The sequence below is a fragment of the Pezoporus flaviventris genome, unplaced genomic scaffold (genome assembly GCF_033815535.1).
Source record: "Pezoporus flaviventris isolate CSIRO_AGI_PZ_B2104156 unplaced genomic scaffold, CSIRO_AGI_Pfla_v1 ptg000127l, whole genome shotgun sequence".
In the NCBI taxonomy this organism is placed as follows: domain Eukaryota; kingdom Metazoa; phylum Chordata; class Aves; order Psittaciformes; family Psittacidae; genus Pezoporus; species Pezoporus flaviventris.
The window spans coordinates 1,039,460-1,065,446 of NW_026892675.1; the positions used below are offsets into that span (position 1 = coordinate 1,039,460).

A 25,987-nucleotide genomic window follows, 5' to 3' on the forward strand; every position below is an offset into this window, starting at 1 on the left:
TAGGCCTAAAGCTTGAATCGGGAGGTTCTTCTTGGTGGCAAACAGGGACGACAGGCCAGTGTTGCCCTTGGCTGTGGTAGGAGGCATTTGACCAACCTTGGTCCTTGCATCTCGTTGTCAATGCAGAGTTTCATCTGCCTCATCCAATACCAAGTGGCTGCCATAGCAAAGCACACACAGATTTACTACAATACACTACAGTATACACAGTATATTACAGTATACTACCATATGTATGGTATACTACAGCATACTACAGTATGTACAGTATACTGCAGTATACTACAGTATAAACTGTATATTACAGTATGCACAGTATACCACAGTACACTGCAGTATACTACAGTATAAACTGTATATTACAGTATGCACAGTATACCACAGTACACTACAGTATACTACAGTATATACACTATACCAGAGTGTGTACAGTAAACTACAGTACAGTATACTACAGTATATAGAGTTTGTACAGTATACAACAGCATGTACTGAGACATGGGGGCACAAAATCACAAAACGGAATATGGAAACCTTTAGAATTAGCTTTAAGTAATGTTAGGTTTGATGGCTTTGTAACAGTAGCAATGGAAAATTACTGAGGTGCATGATACATTGAGAAAAAAATAGAGTACAGCTAGAGAACATACTGAGAATTCTCACAAGATAAATTGTTATAGTTGTGACACAGTTTTAAGGAAAACAGTCTAGAAGAACAGGACACAGGATAAGGAGTATCTGGAACCGCAGGTGTCCAGGATGGGCTGCAGTTAAACTGCCTGATCAGTAGGAGGATAGGAGGATTATTATGTCTCTGCTGCTAACGAACCAATTAAGCTGGTATGAGCATCTACTGCGCGTGCTTCAAAGGCTGCCAGAAGTGATGAAGATCGCTGGAGGAAGCAAACAACCCTCAGAGACCACCACCACAATTCTGTACGCATGCGGGGAACTCTCTGGAAAACGATGTAATCCATCCGTAGCCTCATGAATATGTATGTATGCCCAGTGGCTATAAAAGGACGGCTTGTGTGGCAATTGGGGTGATACACGCTAGCTGGAGATATCCCCCGTGTCTCCCGGTGCCGCAGTAAGGAATACCTGCTTGTCAGCTTGAAAACTGTGGTGGTGAGTTTGTTCCTGGAGTTTTCTCCATGTCATCAGGGAGGTTGTAACTAGATGATCTTAAAAGTCCTTTCTTGCCCTAACTATTCTATGACTGTTTGCCCACCATTTGCTCTAGACACCTTAGTGATAGTAAGTACTACCTTAAAAAATGTGTTTGCATTCCCACCAGCTTCTCCCTTTGTTCTGACAGCAGCAACCACTGCGTCTGTCAGCCTCTAGCATCCTCAGCAGTTGGAGCTGCTAATTTTTCAGTCGCTACAGTAAGTCCTCAGTGATTATTTTCAGACAACACTCAAATATGCGTATTAGGTAATTAAATTTGCAGTAAGTGTCACTCCGTTATGCTAATATTAAACACGCAACCCTTTCCCTGTCCTTCTGTATTAAGCCTTTTCTAAAGTATATGTGAATAACTAATTTTTTCCAGCTGTTCTAGATCAACGCTTTCTACATCACAGCTCATTAAGTAAAAAGCACTTGCCTTATTTATACTCTATACAAAAGAAATGTAGCAGCATCTTCAGAAGTCAATTATATTCGGGTGTAGTAGTCCAGTTTCTAAAATCACTTTTCTCCTTTAGTGAGGGGATTTAAGGCACGGACTCCGATTGCTGGTTGAAGACCTTTTTACTTTAGATTACATGGTTTATATATGTTTTTGATCATATCCACGCACTTAAAGCTACAATACACTTGGTTAGTTGCTGCTGTCCACGAGCATAATCTAAAATTATAATTGATTAGTCTGCTTTTTCGACACTATCCTTTCGACCTTCTCCTCACTTCTCAGTTCCTTCTTCTACTTCTCATCCCCTTTTATTTCGCTTCTTTTGCTCCACTTTTCTTGCTTGATGTTAGTTCCCCAAAGAGCTAAAATTGCAGAGTCTGGCTCAAAGTTAATTCCCCAAAGAATCAAGGTCACTCAGCATCCTGTGCCCACATTCAAATGCCTCTTCTTCTACATCTCCCCTTTTTGTTTTTCTAAAACCATCAGTTGCTTTACCGTGTTTTCTGATGTTCGCTGTAGGCAACTCAATAAACATGGAACAATCAGTAAGATACAAATAACAATGAATAGCATTATAAGACCTCCTTTGATCAATGAAACAAACCATGTCCCAAGTCCTAGACAGTTAAGACAATTTCCTAATTAAAAAAAAGTCCGTCATTTATCTGTAATTTTGTTGCTCCTTTTTTCAGTTCCTGAATAGTTTTATGAATAGATTCCGAAAAGTCTGACAAATTCATGCAGCACATACCCTCAAAATCTTTACAGCCATGACCTTGTGCTAATAATAAGAAGTCTATGGCAGCCCTGTTTTGCAAAGAGGCAACTTAGCAAACGTTTCAGGTCTCGTTACAATGTTTTTTGATGGTTGATGTGACAAAAATTGGAACTCGAGAATTTTCAATTTCTCCTTATCAGAGTCAACCCATTGCATGATTAATCCTACTGGTGGGAAATCATTACTGACAATCAAAAACTCAGTAGGAACTCCATTCATCGCACGATGTGCCTGTCTCTCACTTAATGCGGCTTCTACCATCGCTATTGCTCGTTTTGCTGCTGGTGTTAATTGTCTGGGTGCATTGAAGTCTGTGTCACCCTTCAACAATTCAAACAATGGTTCTAAAGTTTTGCTGTCAATTCCCAATAATGTTTGAATGCAATTGATATTTCCTAACAAGACTTGCACATCGTTAAGTGTATGGATATTGACCTTGATGGCTAATTTACTGAGGTTCAATGGTATGATCTAAGATTTTCCAACCCAAATATTTCCATGGTGTGGGATCCTGAACCTTTTCAGGGGCAATTTGCAATTTATGTTGTTGCAACACTGGACACAATTCTTGTTTAACAGCTTCTAACCCCATAGAGCCCCATTACTGCCTCATAGAGCCCCATTAATGCCTCATAGAGCCCCATTATTGCCTCATAGAGCGCCATTATTGCCTCATAGAGGCCCATTATTGCCTCATAAACCCCATTACAGCCTCATAGAGCCCCATTATAACCCCATAGAGCCCCATTATAGCCTCATAGACCTCATTATAGCCTCATAGAGCCACATTATTGCGTCATAGACCCCATTATTGCATCATAGAGCCCCATTATTGCCCCATAGAGCCCCATTATTGTGTCATAGAGCCCCATTAATGCCTCATAGAGCCCCATTATTGCCTCATAGAGCCCCATTATTGCCTCATATAGCCAAATTATTGCCTCATAGAGCCCCATTATTGCCTCATAGAGCCCCATTATAACCTCATAGAGCCCCATTATTGCCTCATAGAGCTCCATTATTGCATCATAGAACCCCCCTTATTGCTTCATAGAGCCCCATTATTGCCTCATAGAGCCCAATTATTGCCTCATAAAGCCCGATTATTGCGTCATAGAGCCCCATTATAGCCCCATACAGACCCATTATTGCCTCATAGTTCCCCATTATAGCCTCAGGGCCACATTATTGCCAAATAGAAGCCCATTATTGCTCTATAGAGCCCCATTATTGCCTCATAGAGCCCCATTACTGTATCATAGAACCCCCATTATTGCCTCATAGAGCCCCGTTATTTCCTCATACAGCCCCATTATTGCCTCATAGTGCCCCATTATTGCATCATACAGCCCCATTTTTGCGTCATAGAGCCCCATTATTACTTCGTAGAGCCCCATTAATTCCTTCTTCAGCCTCATAATTCCATTAGAGAGCCCCATTATTACCTCATAGAGCCCCATTATTGCCTCACAGAACCCATTATAGCCTCATAGAGCCCCATTATTGCCTCATAGAGGCCGATTATTGCATCACACAGCCCCATTATAACTCCATACAGCCCCATTATTGTGTCATAGAGCCACTTTACTACCACATAGACCCCAATTATTGCCTCCTAGACCCCATTATTGCCTCCTAGAGCCCCATTATTACCTCATAGAGCCCCATTATTGCTTCATAGAGTGCCATTATAGCCTCATAGAGCCCCAGTATTGCCTCATTGTTCCCCATTATTGCCTCATAGAGCCCCATTATTTCATCATAGAGCCCCATTATTGCCTCATAGAGCCCCATTATAACCTCATAGAGCCCCATTATTGCCTCATAGAGCCCCATTATTGCCTCATAGAGCCCCACTATTACCTCATAGAGCCCCATTATTGCGTCATAGAGCCCCTTTATTGCCTCATAGAGCCCTATTATTGCCTCATAGAGCCCCGTTATTGCATCATAGAGCCCTATTATTTCATCATAGAGCCCCATTATTGCCTCATAGATCCCTATTATTGCCTCATAGAGCCAAGATATTGCATCATAGAGCCTTATTATTTCATCATAGAGACCCATTATTGCCTCATAGAGCCCCAGTATTGCCTCGGAGAGCCCCATTATTGCTCTATAGAGACTCATTACTGCATCATAGAGCCCCATTATTGCCTCATAGAGCCCCATTTTTGCGTCATAGGGCCCCATTATTGCCTCATAGAGCCCCATTATTGCCTCACAAAGCCCCATTATTACCTCATAGAGCCCCATTATTCCGTCATAGAGGCCCATTATTGCCTCATAGGGCCCCATTATTGCATCACAGAGCCCCATTATAACTCCATAGAGCCACATTATAAACCCATAGAGCCCCATTAATGCCTCATAGAGCCCACTATTGTTTCATAGAGCCCCAATAATGCCTCATAGAGCCCCATTTTTGCGTCATAGAGCCCCATTATTACCTCATAGTGCCCCATTATTGCCTCCTAGAGCCCCATTATTGCATCATAGAGCCCCAATATAGCCCCATAGAGCCCCCTTATTGCGTCATAGTGCTCCATTATTGCGTCATACAGCCCCATTGTTGCATCATACAGCCCCATTATTGCGTCATACAGCCCCATTATTCCATCGTAGAGCCTCATTATTGTGTCATAGAGCCCCCTTATTGCGTCATAGTGCCCCATTACAACCCCATAGAGTCTCATTATTGCCTCCTAGAGCCCCATTATTGCCTCACAGAGCCCCATTATTACCTCATAGAGCCCCATTATTCCGTCATAGAGGCCCATTATTGCCTCATAGGGCCATATTATTGCATCACAGAGCCCCATTATAACTCCATAGAGCCACATTATATCCCCATAGAGCTCCATTACTGCATCATAGAGCAGTAGTTTCATAGTTTCGTAGAGCCTTATTAATGCCTCATAGAGCCCCATTATAACCTCATAGAGCCCCATTATTGCATCACAGAGCGCCATTATTTCTTCATAGAGCCCATTACAGTTTCATAGAGCCCCATTAATGCCTCATAGAGCCCCATTTTTGCATCATAGAGCCCTCTTATTGCCTCATAGAACCCCATTATTGCGGCATAGAGCCCCATTATTATTTGTTGAGAAAATGAACATGGGCCAGCAGTGTGTGCTTGCAGCCCAGAAAGCCAACCGTATCCTGGGCTGCACCGAAAGGAGCGTGACCAGCAGGTCGAAGGAGGTGATCCTGCCCCTCTACTCTGCTCTTGTGAGACCTCACCTGGAGCATTGTGTGCAGTTCTGGTGTCCTCAACATAAAAAGGACATGGAACTGTTGGAACAAGTCCAGAGGAGGCCACGAGGATGATCAGGGACTGGAGCACCTCCTCTATGAAGACAGGGTGAGAAGAGAAGGCTGCGTGGAGACCTCATAGCAGCCTTCCAGTATCTTAAGAGGGCCTATAGGGATGCTGTGGAGGGACTCTTCATTAGTGACTATAGTGAAAGGACGAGGGGTAATGGGTTAAAACTGAAACAGGGGAAGTTTAGATTGGATCTAAGGAGGAAATTCTTTCCTGTGAGGGTGGTGAGGCACTGGAATGGGTTGCCCAGGGAGGTTGTTAATGCTCCATCCCTGGCAGTGTTCAAGACCAGGTTGGACAAGGCCTTGGGTGGTATGATGTAGCATATGGTGTCCCTGCCCATGGGAGGGGGTTTGGAACTGGATGATCTTAAGGTCCTTTCCAACTCTAACGGTTCTATGATTCTATGATTCTATGAATCTATGACTTCTCTATGACTCCTCTATGACTCCTCCGTCTCCTCCATGACACCCCTATGACTCTATGATACTATGACTCCTCTATGACACCTCCATGAATCCTCCATGACTCCTCTATGACTCCTCCATGACTCCTCTATAATTTCTCCATGACTCCTCTATGACTTCTCCATGACCCCTCTGTGACTCCTCTATGACCACTCAATGACCCATCTATAAGTCCTCTATGACCCCTCTATGACTCCTCTACAACTGCTCTGTGACCCCTCTATGACTCATCCAGGACTCCTGTATGACTTCTCTAGGACTCCTCCATGACTCCCCTGCGACTCCTCTGTGACTCCTCTATGACACCTCTATGATGCCACTATGATGCCTCTATGACCCCTCTATGACCCCCATTATGACTCTACTATGACTCCTGAGATTGCTCTATGAGCCGTCTATTAGCCATCTGACTCCTCTATGCCTCCTCTATAACACTATGACTCTTCTACGACTCCTCTACGATATTACTGACCACCTTTACAGCAGTGAAGATGAAGGAACAACCTGCTCGGATACATTATTCAAGAATTAAGAAAGCACCAGAGTCAGAGAAGACATGGCGGATCGAACCTTCAGGACCCTTACGTGTGAAATTTCGTCGGTCATAATTTGGACTCATATGATAACTGGCGCACGAGCTTGGAACCAGAACTTACACCTGAAGTTAGTGCAGAATATTACTAATGTTTTTCATCGTACTGACTGTTGGGTGTGTGCACAGTTGCCTAAATCAGGAGAAAGCCTGGATCTCCCATTAATTGGAGTTCCAATTAAGGGGGCATGCACCTTAGGTGCTGTAATACCCAATGTTACTATTATCAACAGGTATCCTTCTGGGACCTGGATTAGAAGCTTTGCTAAACGGGTTAAGAGAGGGTTTAACCCTATTATCGAATGACACACTGCATTTCATAGTTTTGTAAGAGGGCTAATTCCATCTTTGGGAGTAAGTGAATCAGAGAAGGCAATTGTAAATATCTCAGCAACCATAGAGGAAATGGAAAGTAAAACCATTGATATAATTCAGGCAGAACAAGAAGAGATAACCAGCCTGTCTAAAGTGGTATTACAAAACGATTAGCTCTAGACATGTTACTGGCATGACAAGGAGGGGTTTCTTCCATAATCAATGAAAGTTGTTGTTCCTATGCAGACTAAAGTGGCAGAATCGAAACAGATCTGGAGGAAATTTGGAAACAAACTAAGATATTTCATGAAATGGCCATGGATGACACCTCCTGGGGTTTTGAAGAAATATGGAAAAATTTCACTTCATGGTTACCTGATCTCTCCTGGTTGAGGCAACCGGTTGCAGGAATATTGATGTTATTTGTTTTAATATTGATTACTTGTGGTATGATACAACGTTCCCTCTGGTCTTGTAAATGGTCTATGATAAATTAGGAAGATTGGCAAAGGAACGAAATTAAGCACCAGGTAGAAACGGGAAATTATTTCAAAAAGACTTTAGACGGTAATGGTAATATAAAAAATGTTGCAAAAGAATTTGCAAAAGGACAGAAAAAGGGGGAATTTGAAACAAGGAGGAGTAGAAGGACAGGAGGATTGTTATGTCTGTGGTGTACCCCTTGGGTACAGCAGCCTTGAGGGAGACCGTGCCAAGAGCTGTGCTGAAGCTGAGGGAAACCACATCCACTCTTTGCCTCCTCACGCACAACTGCAGGCTCTCAGCTTGGCCAGGCAGCAGTTACCCTTCGGACGGCTTTTAGGTGCCCAGAGGTGTCACCCAAGAGGACTCTGATGCTGGCACACGCCTCACCAAAGGCAGCTTGTACAGCCTGGGCTCTCCTGGGTTGCCCTTGGCACCCTTATCAAAGGTAAGCACAACATGTCCTTGTCCTCTCTCCCAAGGGACCTCTGCCAATACAATAACCTTTCACAAGGGGGATCCCAAAGGAATGCCGATCTTCCCCTGTAACGGCACTGCCACTGTCCTGCCTGTTACACCGCGTCCTTCATTCCTCCCATCTTTCGTAGATTTTCCTTTCAAATAACCCTTTCAAATAACTTCGATCAGATGTTCTTTGTAATCTTCCTGCACTCGGAAACCTCCCCAGTTCCCTGGAAGACAATCTGGAAGACTTGACAAAAACTACACGGTGAGACATGGCTCATCAGGGTTTAATGAGCCCCACGGTGTATTTGGGCTGAGGCCGTGAACCTCAGGTGCTGAGAGGAGACTGAGGAAACCTCTCAAGAAGTCCAAGTCAGAAACAAAGACCCAAGAGTGTGCAGCATTAATGGGCCCCACTGAGGGCTGCTGCTGACAAAGCCTCCCCAGGGACTCGTTAAAGCAAGTAACTGCAGGCTGTGATTACAGGAGACAAAGGCAAAGTGCAGGTGTCTGATGGTGAGAAAACCCTTGGTTTGTTTGATGATGCAAAGGCCAAGCCCTGACCACAGCCCTTGGAGAAGCACAGCCTGAAATCCTGAGAATGAAAGCTCTCCTCATAGGCCTTGATGAAAGAGGCAACTGCCATAGCCCAGGGCACAGAGGCCTTTTGCTCTTTTGGGCCTTTCAGCCATGCCAGAACCCTGTCATCTCTGCTGCAGGCTGTCCTACACTGGCCCATGCCTGCACCTCTTTCCCTTCAGGCTGTTGACACCCATCTTGCTTTCCCACCTAGCTCTCACCTGGCATTTCTGTACCTTCAGTCCCATCTCTGCACCCATCGCTGTCTGTTCCTTGAAACATAAAGCCATGGGCTGAGCCAGACTGGGTCTGGGTGACCTCTTGCACCACAAGTCCACCTTTTGAGAGACATTTCTCTTTCCTAACTTTGAGTCTGAACCTTCCAAGCTGCACTTTGCAGAGGTTTCCTTCTCTTCCTGCTAGCAAGAAAACCTACATCATCTCTGCAGCCACATTTCACCTAGTTGTAGGCTGCTACTATAGTGTCAATTCAGCAGGTGGAGTGAATATCATTCAGCAAGCGGATGTAAAGGGGACTTATAGAAGAATGGGTGATGCCATCAGTATAGAGAACTAAGCACCATGGGAGAGCAGTGGGAAAAGGCAATGGTCTGGATTGAGAACTTCTTGGCAAGAGCCAAAAGGAAAGGTGGTGTCCTTGGGTGCAAGGTACCCCATGCTCTGGGGACAGGGTGCCTCATCTGGGACAGCTTCCTGCCTGTAGCACCCTCTCCGATGCACAAACCCCACACTCTGCCCGCACTCACAAGTGTCTCACAGAAGCTTTGCACTTCCCCTGCAGCAGCAACACCTCACTGCAGGAGGTTCCTGCATTCCCCAGGCTCAGGGATGGATGCTGCATTCCAGGCAAGTTTGGGTAGTGCAGGAGAGGGAGACAGGAATGTGGGCTCATGGGGCATGATGAGCAGCGTTCAGGCACCCCCAGCGGTGGGCATTCCCCATGTGCCACTTGGAGGCATGTTCCCATGAGGGGAAGTTCTCAGATAGCCTGGGCAGGGAGTGAGGGGAAAGTGCAGCCCAGCCCTGGGGAGGGCACATTCAGGCAGCTCTCTTGGGGTCTGGCACTGGAGGTGGCTGCTGGCCGTGCTCTGCTGCCCACAGCCCTTTGCTTCTCCCCGTGAGAGCTCTGTCATCTGCCCTTTGAAACCGTGCTCCCCTGCTTTCAGCACAGGACAGGTGTTTGTGGGGGTTCTTAAGATCACTTTGTGTGTGAAGGCATCATATACAAGTGTTGTAAGCAGAGGGCAAATGGGAAAGGACTGATGGACGCTGCAGCCCTCCTTGCTCTGCACTAAGCTACAAGGAGCTGAGAACTTCTCCCTGTTTCAATATTGTTCTGACTTTCTGTCATACAAAGAATGTTTTATAGCACCCCCCTCCCAAAAAAAAAAAAAACAAAAAACCACCTCAGCAGTGTTATGCCAGTAAATAAATAACACAGTCCAAATGACTCTAAGGCCATGCTGATCCTCTTGTGCAGCCAAGACTCACTTGAGTCATGAGTACAAGTAGTGAACTTTACAATGAAGTTGGATTTCATCTGTCATCCCTTGTGAACATCAGAGTTGGACAAAGCACTGCTTCAGAGCAAGGCTGACTCTCATCCAACCTGGCCTTGAACACTGCCAGGGATGGGGCAGACACAGCTTCTCTGGGCACCGTGTGCCAGTGTCCCACCACTCTCAAAGGGAACAACTTCATCTGAATGTCCAAGCTGAATCTCCCTTTTTTCAGCTTAAAGCCATTCCCCCTTGTCCTGTCACTGCACAGCCTCATAAAAAGCCCCTCTCCATATTCTTTGTAGGCCCTGCTTAGACACGGGAAGATTGCTAAGATGTCTCCCTGGAACATTCTTTTCTCTGGGCTGAAGACCAACATCTCTCAGCCTGTTTCCATTGGAGACGTGCTCCAGCCCTTAGAGCATCTTTGTGACTCTTCATAAGCCCGTCATTGTACGATCAGAAGTGAACAAGGGTTAGAAGGGACCCCAGGAGGTCTCAAGTCGAACCTGTCAGGAACAGGGTCAGATCAAGTGGTTCAAGGCTTGATTCAGGCTGAGCTGGAAATTCCCAAGGCCAGAAACTGCACAGGCTCTCTGGGTGACCTGATGCAGCCCTTGCCTGAGCCTATGGGAACAAGGTTTCCTTCTGTACTGCCTGAACCTCTCCTCTGTCACTGTCCCCTACTGCCTTTTGTCCTCCCACCAGGCACCACGGTGAGGAGCCTGGCTCTGTATTCTCCATGTGCTCCTTGCCGCTACAGGCAGCCAGTCCCCAACAGCCTTCCCTTCCCAAGATCTCAGGTCCCCATCAGCCTTCCCTTCTCCAGGCTGGACAAGCCCAGCTCCCACAGCCTCTCTCCACAGGCACTGTGATCCAGTCCCTGCCTGTCCTGAGGGCCCATTGGTAAACCCACTCCTTCTTGCCAATAGCATTCCTGAACTGGGGATCTGAAACCTGGATGGAGGATTCCAGATCATCCCTTCCCTTGTTCTCCTGCCGTGCTCCTGCTCATACAGCCCCCGATGCTGCTGTCCTCCCTTGTTGCCTCCTGTCCAGCTCCTGCCCACCCAGACCTTTCCCATGGGCTGTTCTCAGCCAGGCAGCCCCAGCCTGTGCCGTTGCAGGGCAGTTCCCTGCAGGGACCCCTGTGTTCCCTGCTCCCCTGCCCAGGACTCCCTGAGAGCTCTGCAGCCCCCCCATGCTTTCCCATCGCCCCACACCAGCACAACAGCCCCATTCAATGGGCTCCCCAAGGGCTCTTCCTGCTCCAGGCACAGAGCAGCCATCCCAGAGCTGGAGCAGCCAGAAAGCTGCTTTCATTCCCCTTCACTCCTGTCATGTGAGGACATATCACAGAGAAGAAGTTGCTGCAGGATCATTTATTTCCCTTAAATACAGTCAGAGACCAGAGTGACACAAAGTCTGTGGGTCACACAACACGAGTGGCAACTTAATTAGGAGATGAAAACTGACATTTCTATGAAGACAACATAATCACAAATTGAAATAGGAAAACAAATGTAAAGCAGGAAAGACAGACATGGCCTGTCATGACCTACACTGGAAGCCCTTTCAAGGCTAAAGCAAGCAGCGTATATCTGCTGAAACATATCTGGTCACCAGCTTCCTCACAGCATCCTTGAGCTCCTGGTTCCTCAGGCTGTAGATGAGGGGGTTCACTGCTGGAGGCACCACCGAGTACAGCACTGACACCACCAGATCCAGGGGTGGGGAGGAGATGGAGGGCGGCTTCAAGTAGGCAAAGACAGAAGTGTTGACAAAGAGGGAAAGCACGGCCAGGTGAGGGAGGCACGTGGAAAAGGCTTTGTGGCGTCCCTGCTCAGAGGGGATCCTCAGCACGGCCCTGAAGATCTGCACATAGGACCCCACAATGAAAACAAAACAGCCAACAGCAATCAGGACACCAACCACAACAAGCCCAACTTCCCTGAGGTAGGAGTGTGAGCAGGAGAGCTTGAGGATCTGGGGGATTTCACAGAAGAACTGCTCCACAGCATTGCCTCGGCACAGGGGCAGTGAAAATGTCTTGGCTGTGTGCAGCAGAGCATTGAGAAACCCAGTGCCCCAGGCAGCTGCTGCCAGGTGGACACAAACTCTGCTGCCCAGGAGGGTCCCATAGTGCAGGGGCTTGCAGATGGCCACGTAGCGGTCGTAGGACATGACAGTGAGGAGAAAATACTCTGCTGAAATGGAAAAAAGAAAGAAAAAGAGTTGTGCAGCACAACCTGTGTAGGAGATGGCCCTGGTGTCCCAGAGGGAATTGGCCATGGATTTGGGGACAGTGGTGGAGATGCAGCCCAGGTCCAGCAGGGAGAGGTTGAGGAGGAAGAAGTACCTGGGGGTGTGGAGGCGCTGGTCGCAGGCTGTGCTGGTGATGATGAGGCCGTTGCCCAGGAGCGCAGCCAGGGAGATGCCCAGGAAGAGCCAGAAGTGGCAGAGCTGCAGCTCCCGTGTGTGTGCGAATGGCAGGAGGAGGAACTGGGTGATGGAGCTGCCGTTGGACATCTGCTGCCTCTGGGCATGGGGCATCGTCAGAGGAGAAAAAGGCAGTGACAGGTTAGGACAGGAGGGATGTCAGATACAGAAGTTCAGTTTACACATTCACGACTGAGCACATTTTAGTAGGAGAGGAGAGGTTCAGCGTCATCGGCAGTCATGTCATTACACTGCTGAGGCTTCCTCCTAGGTACAATCAGAAGAGCATTGCATCAGGCAAAAGGCTCAGTTCTTTGCAGAACCAAGAGAGCTGCAGTGTCCATCAGTCCTCTCCCACTTGCCCTGTGCTCAAACTTGCACTGCCTGTAAGGTGCCTTCACACACAAATTGATCTTAAGAACTCCCACAAACATCTGTCCTGTGCTGAGACCAGGGGAGAACGGTTTCAAAGGGCAGATCACAGAGCTCTCATGGGGAGAAGCAAAGAGCTGTGTGCAGCAGAGCACAGGCAGCAGCCACCTCCAGTTCCAGACCCCAAGAGAGCTGCCTGAACGCACCCTCCCCAGGGCTGGGCTGCACTTTCCCTGCACTCCCTGCCCATGTCTCTGCTGCCCGGAGCTGTCCCTGCCAGGAGCTGCTGCTCTGTGCACACCTCTGCTCCCTCTCAGTGCTCCCAGAGCCCATGCCATGGGCTGTGTGCTCAGCTCTGCCCTGCACACCCCTGCCTGTGCAGGGGCTCAGGAGCAGCTCACACAAGCCCTCACAAGACTCTCGGTGCCTCCCCCAAAGCAGAGAAGTAAATTCCCAGCTCCCACTGCCCAACCTGCCCACCAAGAGGGAAAACCATCAAAGCTCAGAATCCTTCCCTATCAGGTAAATGATGCCTCAGTGTCTTTCAGAAGGACCCTCTGAAGAAGTGCTCAGAGTGACGGCAGATTGGAGCAGCGTCACCCACCCAGCACTTCCCTTCCCTGCCAGGGGTTTCTCCTTTCCCCACAGCTCCCCCCGAGCTCTATGGGGAGCTCCCGGGCAGGCCGAGTGCTGACCCTGGCAGGCAGCAGAGTCCCTGCCCCTGCACACAGCCTTTGGGCTGCAGGGACCCTGCTGCAAGGGCAGCGCTGGGCACCCCTGGCTGCACACCCACATTCACACCCTGCAGCCAGCCCCGGCACAAGGGACCTGCCTTGTCCTGTCCCTGCATGGTGCAGGGGGAAGCCCTGCTCTGCAGCACGTCCTCCACCTTATCTACAGAGAGAAACTGCAGCTGCATTGCCCTGCACCCAGTGCCTTACCACAAACAGGGCTGGGAAGGTTTCTCCTTCAGAAGGTTCCTCCTCCTCCTCCTCAGCATCCTCCACTGCCAAGTGCCTTTAAGCTCCCTGTGTCTCGCAGGTCTCCCCTCAGTCCCAGCTCAGCAGCAGAGGCCCAGCCCAAGGTGGCTCTGCCTCTGCCCCACTGGGCTCCTTCCAGGGCTCCCTGGGGCTCCAGGGAAACAACATGGGAAACAGCCTGATGATACAAAGATTTAAGTCTAAAAATCTTTGTTTCTTACAATCAATCAATTAATTTGAAAATGGCCCTTTGAGAACATCAAGTCCAACCATTAACCTATCTATGGCAAGTCCACACACTGAGCATGAGAATATCTCTGGTGCGATACCCCGTTTGGATGGTCAGCAACAGCAACTGGGGCTTTAAAGTTGAATTTTACATCCTACCTTAATTTCACTAATTTATATCCTATTCTGTTTGTTGTTAAACATTCTGCTATACATTAGAGCATAGAAATCAGCTGAACAAGTTATGCTGATGCAGAAACCTGTCCATATATATAATTGTAATTAAACGACTCTCTGACGTCTCTATGACATCTCTATGAGTAAAGCAACTCCTCTATGGGTAAAGCAACCAAACATCGCCCTCAATTTATAACTGGAATTCAGCACTACTCTGTTTGCTGGCACAGCGGCAAGAGGTGAGCACACCACTCTGAGAAAGATGGACTGACTTTAGTTACAGGGTGGAATGTGTTGATGCACTTCCCCCCCATTTCCTAGAGCCCTCTGCTTCCCCAGGAGTTCCTGTTAGGCCCCAGCCTTTGCACAGTGCAAGGAGTTGGATGCTGGCTGCTCCCTGGCTGCACCAGGAGCTCTGGTTGCCTGGCAAAGGTGGGAGCAGCACACAGAGATCAGGAAAGTTGGATACTCCCTGCTCATCCCAGGAGCTCTTTCAGGTTGATCAGTCATTCCCTAAATCCTAAACAGTTTCACAAGAGGCATGGGGGACATCTCTGGGAAACATGTTCCAGTGTCTCACCACCCTCACCGGAAAGAATTTCTTCAGAGAACACAGTTTCTGTTTCACTGCAGACAAAGGAGGCAGGAGAGAAGGGGTGGGGAGCACGCACCCCAGCCCCGAGTCTGCACAGGGCAGCGCGGGGTGCTGCTCTTCACTACAGCACAGCTGGGCTGAACTGAGTCAGTGCTTACACAGAAACCTGTCCTTGTCCCTGATGAAGCTCTACAGGCCACAGGCTTCTCCCCAAGTACCAGCCCATCTGTTTTTCTTGTCACGTCTTGCACAGTGTCACAAGCTGTGGCACAAGGGGAGGCCCTTGTTGCTGTTTCTCCTGGAACACAGGGAAGTAGAAAATGAAATACTTTTTTAATAATGAAACCCATTCCAGCTACCACGGAAAATATGGAACAAAATGCTAGAGCCCTACAGGTTTTACCAGGAAGAGCAACAATTAACTAAAAATTCCCTCCTGCGCTGTTTCCTTTCCCAGCCCATAGATAGTTTCCTCAGTAACTGGCAAGTGCACATGACACAGAAGAGATCTGTGTGTCTGCTGCACATGAAGGTGAGCAGTTGCTTTTGGTGTTAGAGCTGTAGAGTCAGATTTATCTCCAAAGCAACTCAACCATGGACCAAGGAAACAGGCAGGGAATTTTCAGCTGGACCTGCAGTAAGGTAAGAAAAGGCAAGGCAAGAAAAGGCAAGGCAAGGCATGGAAAGGGAAGGAAAGGCATGGTGAGGAGACGCAAGGCAAGGCAAGGCAAGGCATGGCAAGGAAAAGAAAGGCATGGCAAGGCAAGATGAAGCAGGGCAAGGAAAGGCAAGGCCATTCCAAGCCAAGCAAGGCAATGAGAGGCGATTCAAGGCGATGCGAGGCAAGGCAAGGGAAGGCAAGGAAATGCAAGGTAAGGACAGGCAAGGCAAGGCAAGGCCAGGCAAAGCCAGACCAGGGCAGGCAACGCCAGGCCAGGCATGGCAAGGCAATGCAAGGCAAATCAAGGCAAGGCAAATCAAGGCAAGACAAGGCAAGGTAAAGCAAAGGAAGGCAAGGCATGGCAATGCATGGCAAGGCAAGGAAAGGCAAGGCAAAGCAAGGGAATGCAAGGCAAGGCAAGGGAAGACAAGGCAAGGCATGGCAAGGGAAAGAAAGACCTGGCGAGGTAAAATGGGGAGAAACAAAGCAATGCAAGTCAAGGCATGGCAAGGGAAGGAAAGGCATGGCGAGGCAAGGCAACGCGAGGCGAGGCAAGGAGAGGCAAGGCAAGGAAAGGCCATTCCAGGCCAGGCAGGGTGAGGCTAATCGAGGCAAGGTGAGGCGATCTGAGGCGATGCCAGGCAAAGCAAGGCAAGATGAGGCGAGGCAAGGCAAGAGAAGGAAAGGCATTGCAAGGCATGGCAAGAAAAGGAAAAGCAAGGCAAGGCAAGGGAAGGCAAAGCAAGGCGAGGCAAAGGCAGGCAAGGCAAGGGAAGGAAAGAACTGTTGTGGTTTAAAACCAGTCAGGCAGCTCGTTCACTCACTCCCCCCCTTCTTTCCTGTCCCCTACTCCCAGAGGGACGGAGAGGAGAATCCAAAAGAATGCAAGTCCCACGGGTTGAGATACGAACAGTTTAGTAACTAAGGTCTAACACACATCACTACTGCTACCACCAATAATAATAATGACAAAGGAAATAACAAGGGAAGAGAATACAACATCTCACCACCAGCCGACTGATAACTCACCCCCCAGCCCTACCAAGCACCAACCGATACCTAGTCCAACCCGGCAGTCCTCTAGCCCTTCTGGGTAACTCCCTGTTACATCCTGGGCATGACATGATGTGGCTTGGAATACTTCTTTGGCCACTTTGTGTCAGGTGTCCTGGCTCAGATTCCTCCCTGATTCCCCTCCTCCCTCGCAGAGCATGAGGCTCAGAAAGTCCTTCGTCAGACCAAAACATTTGCACAGAAACTAAAAACATTGGTGTTATCAGCTCTGTTCCCAGGCCGAAAGTCAAAACTCCCCTATGACTCTTCTTTGACTCCACGATGACTCCTGTATGAGTCCTGCATGAGTCCTCGATGACTCCTCTATGTCTCCTCTATGAACCTATGACACTATGACACCTCTAAGAGACCTCTATGACTCCACTAAGACGCCTCTATGACCTCTCTATGACTCCACTATGACTCCTCTATGACCCCTCTAAGACGCTTCTGTGACCCCCTACGACTCCACTATGACCCCATTACAACCCCTCTATGACCGCTCTATGACTCCACTATGACTCCACTATGACCCCTCTATGACCCATCTGTGACTCTTCTATCAATCCTCTATGATGCCACTATGACTCATCTATGACTACTCTACGACTCTTCCATGTCTCCTCTACGACACCTCTACGAGTCCTCTACGATTCCTCCACGACTCCTCTACAACTCCTCTACAATTCTTCTATGATTTCTCTATGACTCCCCTTTGACACCACTATGACTCCACTATAACTCCTTTATGACTTCTGTATGAGTCCTTGATGACTCCTCTATGGCTTCTCTATCAATCTATGACACTATGACTCCACTATGACACCTCTATTAATCCTCTATGACTACTCTCTGACTCCTCTGTGACACCTCTATCACTCCTGTATGACTCCGATATGACTCCTGTATGACTCCTCTACGACTCTATGACTCCTCAAGCACTCCCCTATGACTCTTCTGTGACTCCAACATGACTACTCTAAGTCTCTTCTATGAATCCTCTATAACTCCTCTATGACTCCTCTATGACTCCAATATGACTCCTCTATGAATCCACTATGACTGATCTATGATTCCACTATGACTCCTCTATGACACCTCTAAGAATATATGACACTATGTCTCCTATATGACTCCACTATGACTCTTTTATGACTTCTCTATTACTCCTCTATGACTCCTACATGACTCCTCTATGACTTCTGTATGACTCTTCTACGATTCCTCTGTGACTCCTCTATGATTGCACTATGACTCCTCTATGACTCCACTATGATTCCTCTATGACTCCACTTTGACTCCACTATGACATGTCTAAGACTCCACTATAACTCCTCTATGACACCTCTAAGAATATATGACACTATGTCTCCTGTATGACTCCACTATGACTCTTTTATGACTTCTCTATTACTCCACTATGACTCCTCAATGACCCCTCTATGACTCCTCTATGACTCTCCTATGACTCCATTATGACTCCTCTTTGGCTCTACGAAACTATGACTCCTCTATGACTCCTCTAGGACTCCTCAATGACTTCACTATGACTTCTATATGACTCCTCTATGCCTCCTCTATGACTCCACTATGATTCCTGTATGACTCCTCTCTGCCTCCTCTATGACTCCACTATGACTCCTCAATGACTCCTATGTGACTCCTCTATGACTCCATTATAATTCCACTGACTCCTCTATGACTCTTCTATGAATCTATGACACTATGTCTCCTCTATGACTCCACTATGACTCTATTATGACTTCTCTATTACTCCTCTATGACTTCACTATGACTCCTCTATGACCCCTCTATGACTCCGCTATGACGGTTTTTGACTCTTCTGTGACTCCTCTATGCTTCCTGCATGATGCCTCTATGACTCTATGACACTAAGACTCCTCTATCACTTCTCTATGACTCCTCTATGACTTCTCTATGATCCCTCAAAGGCGGCCAGAAGTGATGAAGATTGTTGGAAGAAGTAAACGACCCTCAGACACCACCACCACAATTCTGTACGCGTGCGGGGAACTCTCTGGAAAATGATGTAATCTATATGCAGCCTTATGAATATGTATGTATGCCCAGGGACTATGAAAGGACGGCTTGTGTGGCAATTGAGAGACACACGTTAGGAGGAGCTATCCCTGTGTCTCCTGGCACCGCAAGAAAGAATACCTGCTTGTCAGCTTTAAACCTTTGGTGGTGAGTTTGTTCCTGGAGTTTTCTCTGAGATCACCTTGCACACGCAGAGCCGTGCACTGCAGCAGCAGCGTCTCTCTGGCCTCCTGCTGCCACTGTCAGAGGCTAGAGGCACCTCAGCCCTGCGCTGTTGTCGACCTGGTCTGCCCTCACCTGAGGGCCCAGCACACAACTTTGCTGACTCATGGTGGCACTGCTGGCTCTGCGGGTACAGGGGCAGGAGAAGGGCCCTGGCTGATGCTGCTCCTTGCAGTGCCATGATGGCTGCGGAGGTCACAGCCCCGGAGCAGGCACCTGCATCTCCTGGTGCCTCGGATGTCCCTGGTGGCTCCTCAACTGTTGGAGCTGGTTCTGCTGACACAAGTGCTTCACCCTCCTCTTGGTCCACCCAAGAGCCATGCTGAAGCTGAGGGAAACCGCATCCACTCTTTGCCTCCTCACGCACAACTGCAGGCTCTCAGCTTGGCCAGGCAACAGTTACCCTTCGGACGGCTTTTAGGTGCCCAGAGGTGTCACCCAAGGGGACTCTGATGCTGGCACACGCCTCACCAAAGGAAGCTTGTACAGCCTGGGCTCCCCTGGGTTGTCCTTGGTACCTTTATCAAAGGTAACTGCAACATGTCCTTGTCCTCCCTCCCAAGAGACCTCTGCCAATCCAATGGCCTTTCACAAGGGGGATCCCAAAGGAATGCCGATCTTCCCCTGTAACTGCACTGCCACTGTCCTGCCTGTTACACCGCGTCCTTCATTCCTCCCATCTTTCGTAGATTTTCCTTTCAAATAACCCTTTCAAATAAATTCTATCAGATGCCCTTTGTAATCTTCCTGCACTCGGAAACCTCCCCAGTTCCCTGGAAGACAATCTGGAAGACTTGACAAAAACTTCATGGTGAGACATGGCTCATCAGGGTTTAATGAGCCCCATGGTGTATTTGGGCTGAGTCCTTGAACCTCAGGTGCTGAGAGGAGACTGAGGAAACCTCTCAAGAAGTCCAACTCAGAAACAAAGCCCCAAGAGTGTGCAGCATGAATGGGCCCCACTGAGGGCTGCTGCTGACAAAGCCTCCCCAGGGACTCATTAAAGCAAGTAACTGGAGGCTGTGATTACAGGACACAAAGGCAAAGTGCAGGTGTCTGATGGTGAGAAAACCCTTGGTTTGTTTGATGATGCAGAAAGGCCAAGCCCTGACCACAGCCCTTGGAGAAGCAGAGCCTGAAATCCTGAGAATGAAAGTTCTCCTCATAGGCCTTGATGAAAGAGGCAACTGTCATAGCCCAGGGCACAGAGGCCTTTTGTTCTTTTGGGCCTTTCAGCCATGCCAGAACCCTGTCATCTCTGCTGCAGGCTGTCCTACACTGGCCCATGCCTGCACCTCTTTCCCTTCAGGCTGTTGACCCCCATCTTGCTTTCCCACCTAGCTCTCACCTGGCATTTCTGTACCTTCAGTCCCATCTCTGCACCTATGGCTGTCTGTTCCTTGAAACACAAAGCCATGGGCTGAGCCAGACTCCTTCTGGGTGACCTCTTGCACCACAAGTCCACCTTTTGAGAGACATTTCTCTTTCCTAACTTTGAGTCTGAACCTTCCAGGCTGCACTTTGCAGAGGTTTCCTTCTCTTCCTGCTAGCAGCAAAAACTACATCATCTCTGAAGCCACATTTCACCTAGTTGTAGGCTGCTACTATAGTGTCAATTCAGCAGGTGGAGTGAATATCCCTTAGCAAGCTGATCTAAAGGGGACTTATAGAAGAATGGGTGATGCCATCAGTATAGAGAACTAAGCACCATGGGAGAGCAGTGGGAAAAGGCAATGGTCTGGATTGAGAACTTCTTGGCAAGAGCCAAAAGGAAAGGTGGTGTCCTTGGGTGCAAGGTACCCCATGCTCTGGGGACAGGGCACCTCATCTGGGACAGCTTCCTGCCTGTAGCACCCTCTCTGCTGCACACACCCCGCTCCCTGCCTGCACTCACAAGTGTCTCACAGAAGCTTTGCACTTCCCCTGCAGCATCGACACCTCACTGCAGGAGGTTCCTGCATTCCCCAGGCTCAGGGATGGATCCTGCATTCCAGGCAAGTTTGGGTAGTGCAGGAGAGGGAGACAGGAATGTGGGCTCATGGGGCATGATGAGCAGCGTTCAGGCACCCCCAGCAGTGGGCATTCCCCATGTGCCATGCGGAGGCATGTTCCCATGAGGGAAAGTTCTCAGATAGCCTCTGGTTTGTCCAGGGCCTGCAGCCACACTCCAGGAACACCTACTCCTCCTCCACCTACAGACACCAACTGCTCCCCATTGCTGGGCTCCGTCCTGCTTGTAAGGACTTGTTAAAGCCCTGAACCATCGCCTTGCTTCTTGCTGACTTCCCTCCACCCTCTCTCACCTCCCTACACACTGCTCATTGCCACCAGTAACTAACTGAAGAGTAAAGAAGCTCTCAAGGCTTTCCTCAGGGGCTGACCATGTTTCTCCATTCACCATTGATGGATCCATTGATTGCCAGGTGTGAGGTTCCTGCAGAGGCAGAGATGCCCCTGGGCAGAGCCCTGCTGCCGGGAGGGGTTTGCAGGGCAGAGCTGAGCACACAGCCCATGGCATGGGCTCTGGGTGCACTGAGAGGGAGCAGAGACATGGGCAGGAAGTGGGGGGAAAGTGCAGCCCAGCCCTGGGGAGGGTGCGTTCAGGCAGCTCTCTTGGGGTCTGCCACTGGAGGTGACTGCTGGCCATGATCTGCTGCACACAGCCCTTTGCTTCTCCCCATGAGAGCTCTGTGATCTGCTCTTTGAAACCGTGCTCCCCTGCTTTCAGCACAGTCAGATGATCGGAGCTAGCCTAGCTAGACCCACAGCCGGCATGCTTCAGCGACGCGAGGGTCAACGGAGATGAGGAAAATCAGAGGGGATAGCGCAGAGACATCGCGATTCCCGACATCTCCCGATCCCCGAAGCCCCAGCAGCCCTTGCGAGAGAGAGGCTGATGTGGCGGGGGGCGTTCCCACGGTGACGGCGACCACTCCCCTGCTGCTTGCCTTGAAAAAGTCTTTGACAGGGCAGCGACCTGTCGCTGCCCACCGGGCACAGGGAGGAACGAGCAGGTCGTGTTGCTGCCCCTGTTGCTGGTGTCCCAGACTGCGGACCAATATGGTTGCCTCCAGAAAGAGAGCTTGCAGTAAGGTGACTACAGCAACTCAGACAGAGACCCCGTCCCAGACCGTGGCTGTTCAGGTCTCTGGGTGCAGGGAGTGCCAGAGCCTGCTGCTGCCGGGGGAGGGAGGACAGCATTCCACCTGCGTGAGGTGTGAGCAGGTAGAAGATCTGCTTAGCCTGGTGGCAAGGCTTAAGGAGGAGGTTGAGACGCTGAGGACCATCAGGGAGTGTGAAAGGGAGATCGACTGGTGGAGTAACTCCCTGGCATGCCAGTCGGAACGGTTCCAGGGAGATACTCCCCGAAAGGGGAAGGACCCCCTGCCTTCTCACACGGAGGGGGATGGCCTTAGACAGCCCCTGCCCTGTAGCTGTTGCGCAGAGGTAGGGGACCAAAAAGACGACGAGGGCTGGAAGCGAGTTCCAGTTCGGCTTCATGGGAAACCCTCCCCCCTTCCTGCCCTGCTTCCCCAGGTGTCCCTCCATAATAGGTTTGAGGCCCTGGATCTTGAAGGATAGGTAGGTGAGAATGTGGGGCAAGGCCAGCCCACAAGGCCACATAGGAAAAGGGAGTCGACTTTGCACCTCAAGACTGCCTCTGTTAAGAAAGAAAGAAGGGTCATTGTAGTAGGGGATTCCCTTCTGAGAGGAACAGAGGGCCCGATATGCAGAATTGACCCTCATCATAGGGAAGTGTGTAGTCTGCCTGGAGCCCGGATCAGGGATATCACCAGGGCGCTCCCCAACCTGGTGCACCCGACAGACTACTACCCACTGCTGGTCTTCCAGACAGGTGGGGGGGAAGCTGCTTCCTGCAGTCTGAGGGGGATGAAGAAAGACTACAGGGCCTTGGGGCGGATGGTGAAAGAGTCTGGGGCTCAAGTGATCTTCTCCTCACTCCTTCCATCTTCCACTGATGATGTGGGAAGGAATGGGAAGATTCAGTTCATAAACAATTGGCTTCGAGACTGGTGCTACAGGCAGGGCTTTGGATTCTTTGATAACTGCTGGTTTTATAGGGCACCAGTCTGGACAGTGACAAGTGGGAAAGGTTTGTCTCACAGAGGCAAAAGGATGCTGGGGCACGAATTAGCAGGGCTCATTTGGAGAGCTTTAAACTAGATTCAAAGGGGGATGGGGTTGTAGCTGGGCTTGCCCCAGTGGGGCAGCACTCCAGAACTGATGAAGACTGGGAGGCCTCCTATAATCCTCGGGTGAAATCGGTGTGCTCAGCTCGCTCCCAGAAATGTCTGTACACCAATGCGCGCAGCATGGGAAATAAGCAGGAGGAGTTGGAAACCTGTGTTAAGTCAGGAGACTATGATCTGGTGGCAATTACAGAGACGTGGTGGGACAGCTCACATGACTGGAATATAGTCACACATGGAGGGCTATGTCCTTTTCAGGAAAGACAGGCCAGCCAGGAGGGGTGGTGGGGTTGCTCTTTATGTGCGAGAGCAGCTACAATGCACCGAGTTCTGTCCAGGGACAGATGACGAGCGAGTTGAGAGTCTGTGGGTGAGAATTAAGGGGTGGGCTGGCAGGGGGGATACTGTTGTAGGTGTCTGTTACAGACCACCAGATCAGGGTGAGGAAGTTGACGAGGCCTTCTACAGGCAGCTGAGAGCGGCCTCACAGTCACAGGCCGTGGTCGTCGTGGGGGATTTTAACTTCCCTGATGTTTGCTGGAAGGATCACTCACCAACCCAGCCACAGTCCAGGAGGTTCCTCCAGTGTATGGATGATAACTTCCTCCTGCAAATGGTGGATGAGCCGAGCAGGAGAGGAGTGCTGCTGGATCTCATCCTCACTAACAAGGAGGATCTGGTTGAAGCAGTAAGGGTTGAGGGCTGCCTTGGTTGCAGCGACCACGAGATGGTGGAGTTCAGGATCTTGTGTGGTAGGACTAGTAGAATACCAAGTGGACTTGCAACCCTGGACTTTAGCAGGGCAAACTTTGGCCTTTTCAAGCAATTGCTAGGGGAAATTCCATGGGCAAGGCTGCTTGAAGGTAAAGGGGCCCAAGATAGTTGGTTGACATTCAAGGACTGCTTTTTCCGTGCTCAAGATCGGAGCATCCCGACAGGTAGGAAGTCAAGGAAGAGGGCCAAGAGACCTGCGTGGCTAAATAGGGAATTGCTGGGTATGCTCAAGTGGAAGAGGAGAGTTTACAGGTCATGGAAGGAGGGGCTGGCCACTTGGGAGGAATATAAGGCTGCTGCTAGAGGATGTAGGAAGACAGCTAGGAGGACTAAGGCATCCTTAGAATTAAACCTGGCAAGAAGGGTCAAGGACAGCAAAAAGAGCTTTTTCAAATACATGGCAGACAAAACTAACACCAGAGGCAATGTAGGCCCACTGATGAACGGGATGGGTGCCCTGGTGACGGAAGATACAGAGATGGCAGAGTTACTGAACGCCTTCTTTGTCTCTGTCTACTCTGCTGCAGGCAGTCCTGAAGAGCCCTGTATCCCTGAGACCTTAGATGAAGTCAGGTCGACGGAGCGGTTTGCCTTAGTCGATGAGGAATGGGTTAGAGACCAGTTGAGCAACCTGGACATCCATAAATCCATGGGTCCAGATGGGATGCACCCGCGGGTGCTGAGGGAACTGGCGGAAGTCATTGCTAGACCACTCTCCATCATCTTTACCAAGTCTTGGGAAACGGGAGAGGTGCCTGAGGACTGGAGGAAAGCAAATGTCACTCCAGTCTTCAAAAAGGGCAAGAAGGAGAACCCGGGTAACTATAGACCGGTCAGCCTCACCTCCATCCCTGGGAAAGTGTTGGAACACCTTATCCTTGGTGCCATCTTAAGGCATATCAAGGATAAGAGGGTTATGAGGGGCAGTCAACATGGCTTCACCAAGGGGAAATCATGTTTGACCAATCTCTTAGCCTTTTATGAGGAAATAACACGGTGGATGGATGATGGCAGAGCGGTGGATGTGGTCTACCTTGACTTCAGCAAAGCATTTGACACAGTCTCCCACAGCTAAATTGAGGAAGTGTGGTCTGGGTGATCAGGTAGTGAGGTGGACTGCGAACTGGCTGAAGGAGAGAAGCCAGAGAGTTGTAGTCTATGGGGCTGAGTCTAGTTGGAGGCCTGTAACTAGTGGAGTGCCTCAAGGGTCAGTACTGGGACTGGTATTATTTAATATATTCATCAACGATTTAGATGAGGGAATTGAGTGTACTATCAGCAAACTTGCTGATGACACTAAGCTGGGAGGAGTGGCTGACACGCCAGAAGGCTGTGCTTCCATCCAGTGAGACCTGGACAGCCTGGAGAGTTGGGCAGGGAATAACTTGATGAAATATAACAAGGGAAAGTGTAGAGTCCTGCATCTGGGCAGGAACAACCCCAGGTTCCAGTATAGCTTGGGAAACGACCTGTTAGAGAGCAGTGGAGGAGAGAGGGACCTGGGGGTCCTAGTGGACTACAGGATGACCATGAGCCAACATTGTGCCCTTGTGGCTAAGAAGGCCAATGGCATCCTGGGGTGTATTAGAAGGGGGGTGGTTAGTAGGTCGAGAGAGGTCCTCCTTCCCCTCTCCTCTGCCCTGGTGAGACCCCATCTGGAATATTGTGTCCAGTTCTGGGCCCCTCAGTTCAAGAAGGACAGGGAGCTGCTGGAGAGAGTCCAGCGCAGGGCAACAAAGATGATTAAGGGAGTGGAGCATCTCCCTTATGAGGAAAGACTGAGGGAGCTGGGTCTCTATAGTTTGGAGAAGAGGAGACTGAGGGGTGACCTTATAAGTGTCTATAAATATATAAAGGGGGAGGGTCACGAGGATGGAGCCAGGCTCTACTCAGTGACAAACAATGATAGGACAAGGGGTAATGGGTACAAACTGGAACACAAGAGGTTCCACTTAAACTTGAGAAGAAACTTCTTCTCAGTGAGGGTGACGGAACACTGGAACAGGCTGCCCAGGGAGGTTGTGGAGTATCCTTCCCTGGAGACATTCAAA

The 25,987-nt window shown here is 49.4% G+C and overlaps 1 protein-coding gene and 1 long non-coding RNA gene across 2 annotated transcripts in view; one reads left to right on the plus strand and one right to left on the minus strand.

The window, feature by feature from the left end:
* The window catches only part of LOC133282523 (uncharacterized), a 471,436-nt gene that overhangs the window by 330,694 nt on the left and 114,755 nt on the right, over positions 1 to 25,987 (plus strand). The gene's annotated exons all lie outside the window — the stretch shown is intronic.
* On the minus strand, positions 10,612 to 12,727 carry LOC133282537 (olfactory receptor 14I1-like). The gene is made up of 2 exons (XM_061478546.1): positions 12,439 to 12,727; positions 10,612 to 10,672 (listed from the first exon to the last, which is right to left on the minus strand). Exons 1-2 carry the CDS (start codon positions 12,714 to 12,716, stop codon positions 10,612 to 10,614), a joined length of 339 nt encoding a protein of 112 aa, XP_061334530.1. The 5' UTR covers positions 12,717 to 12,727.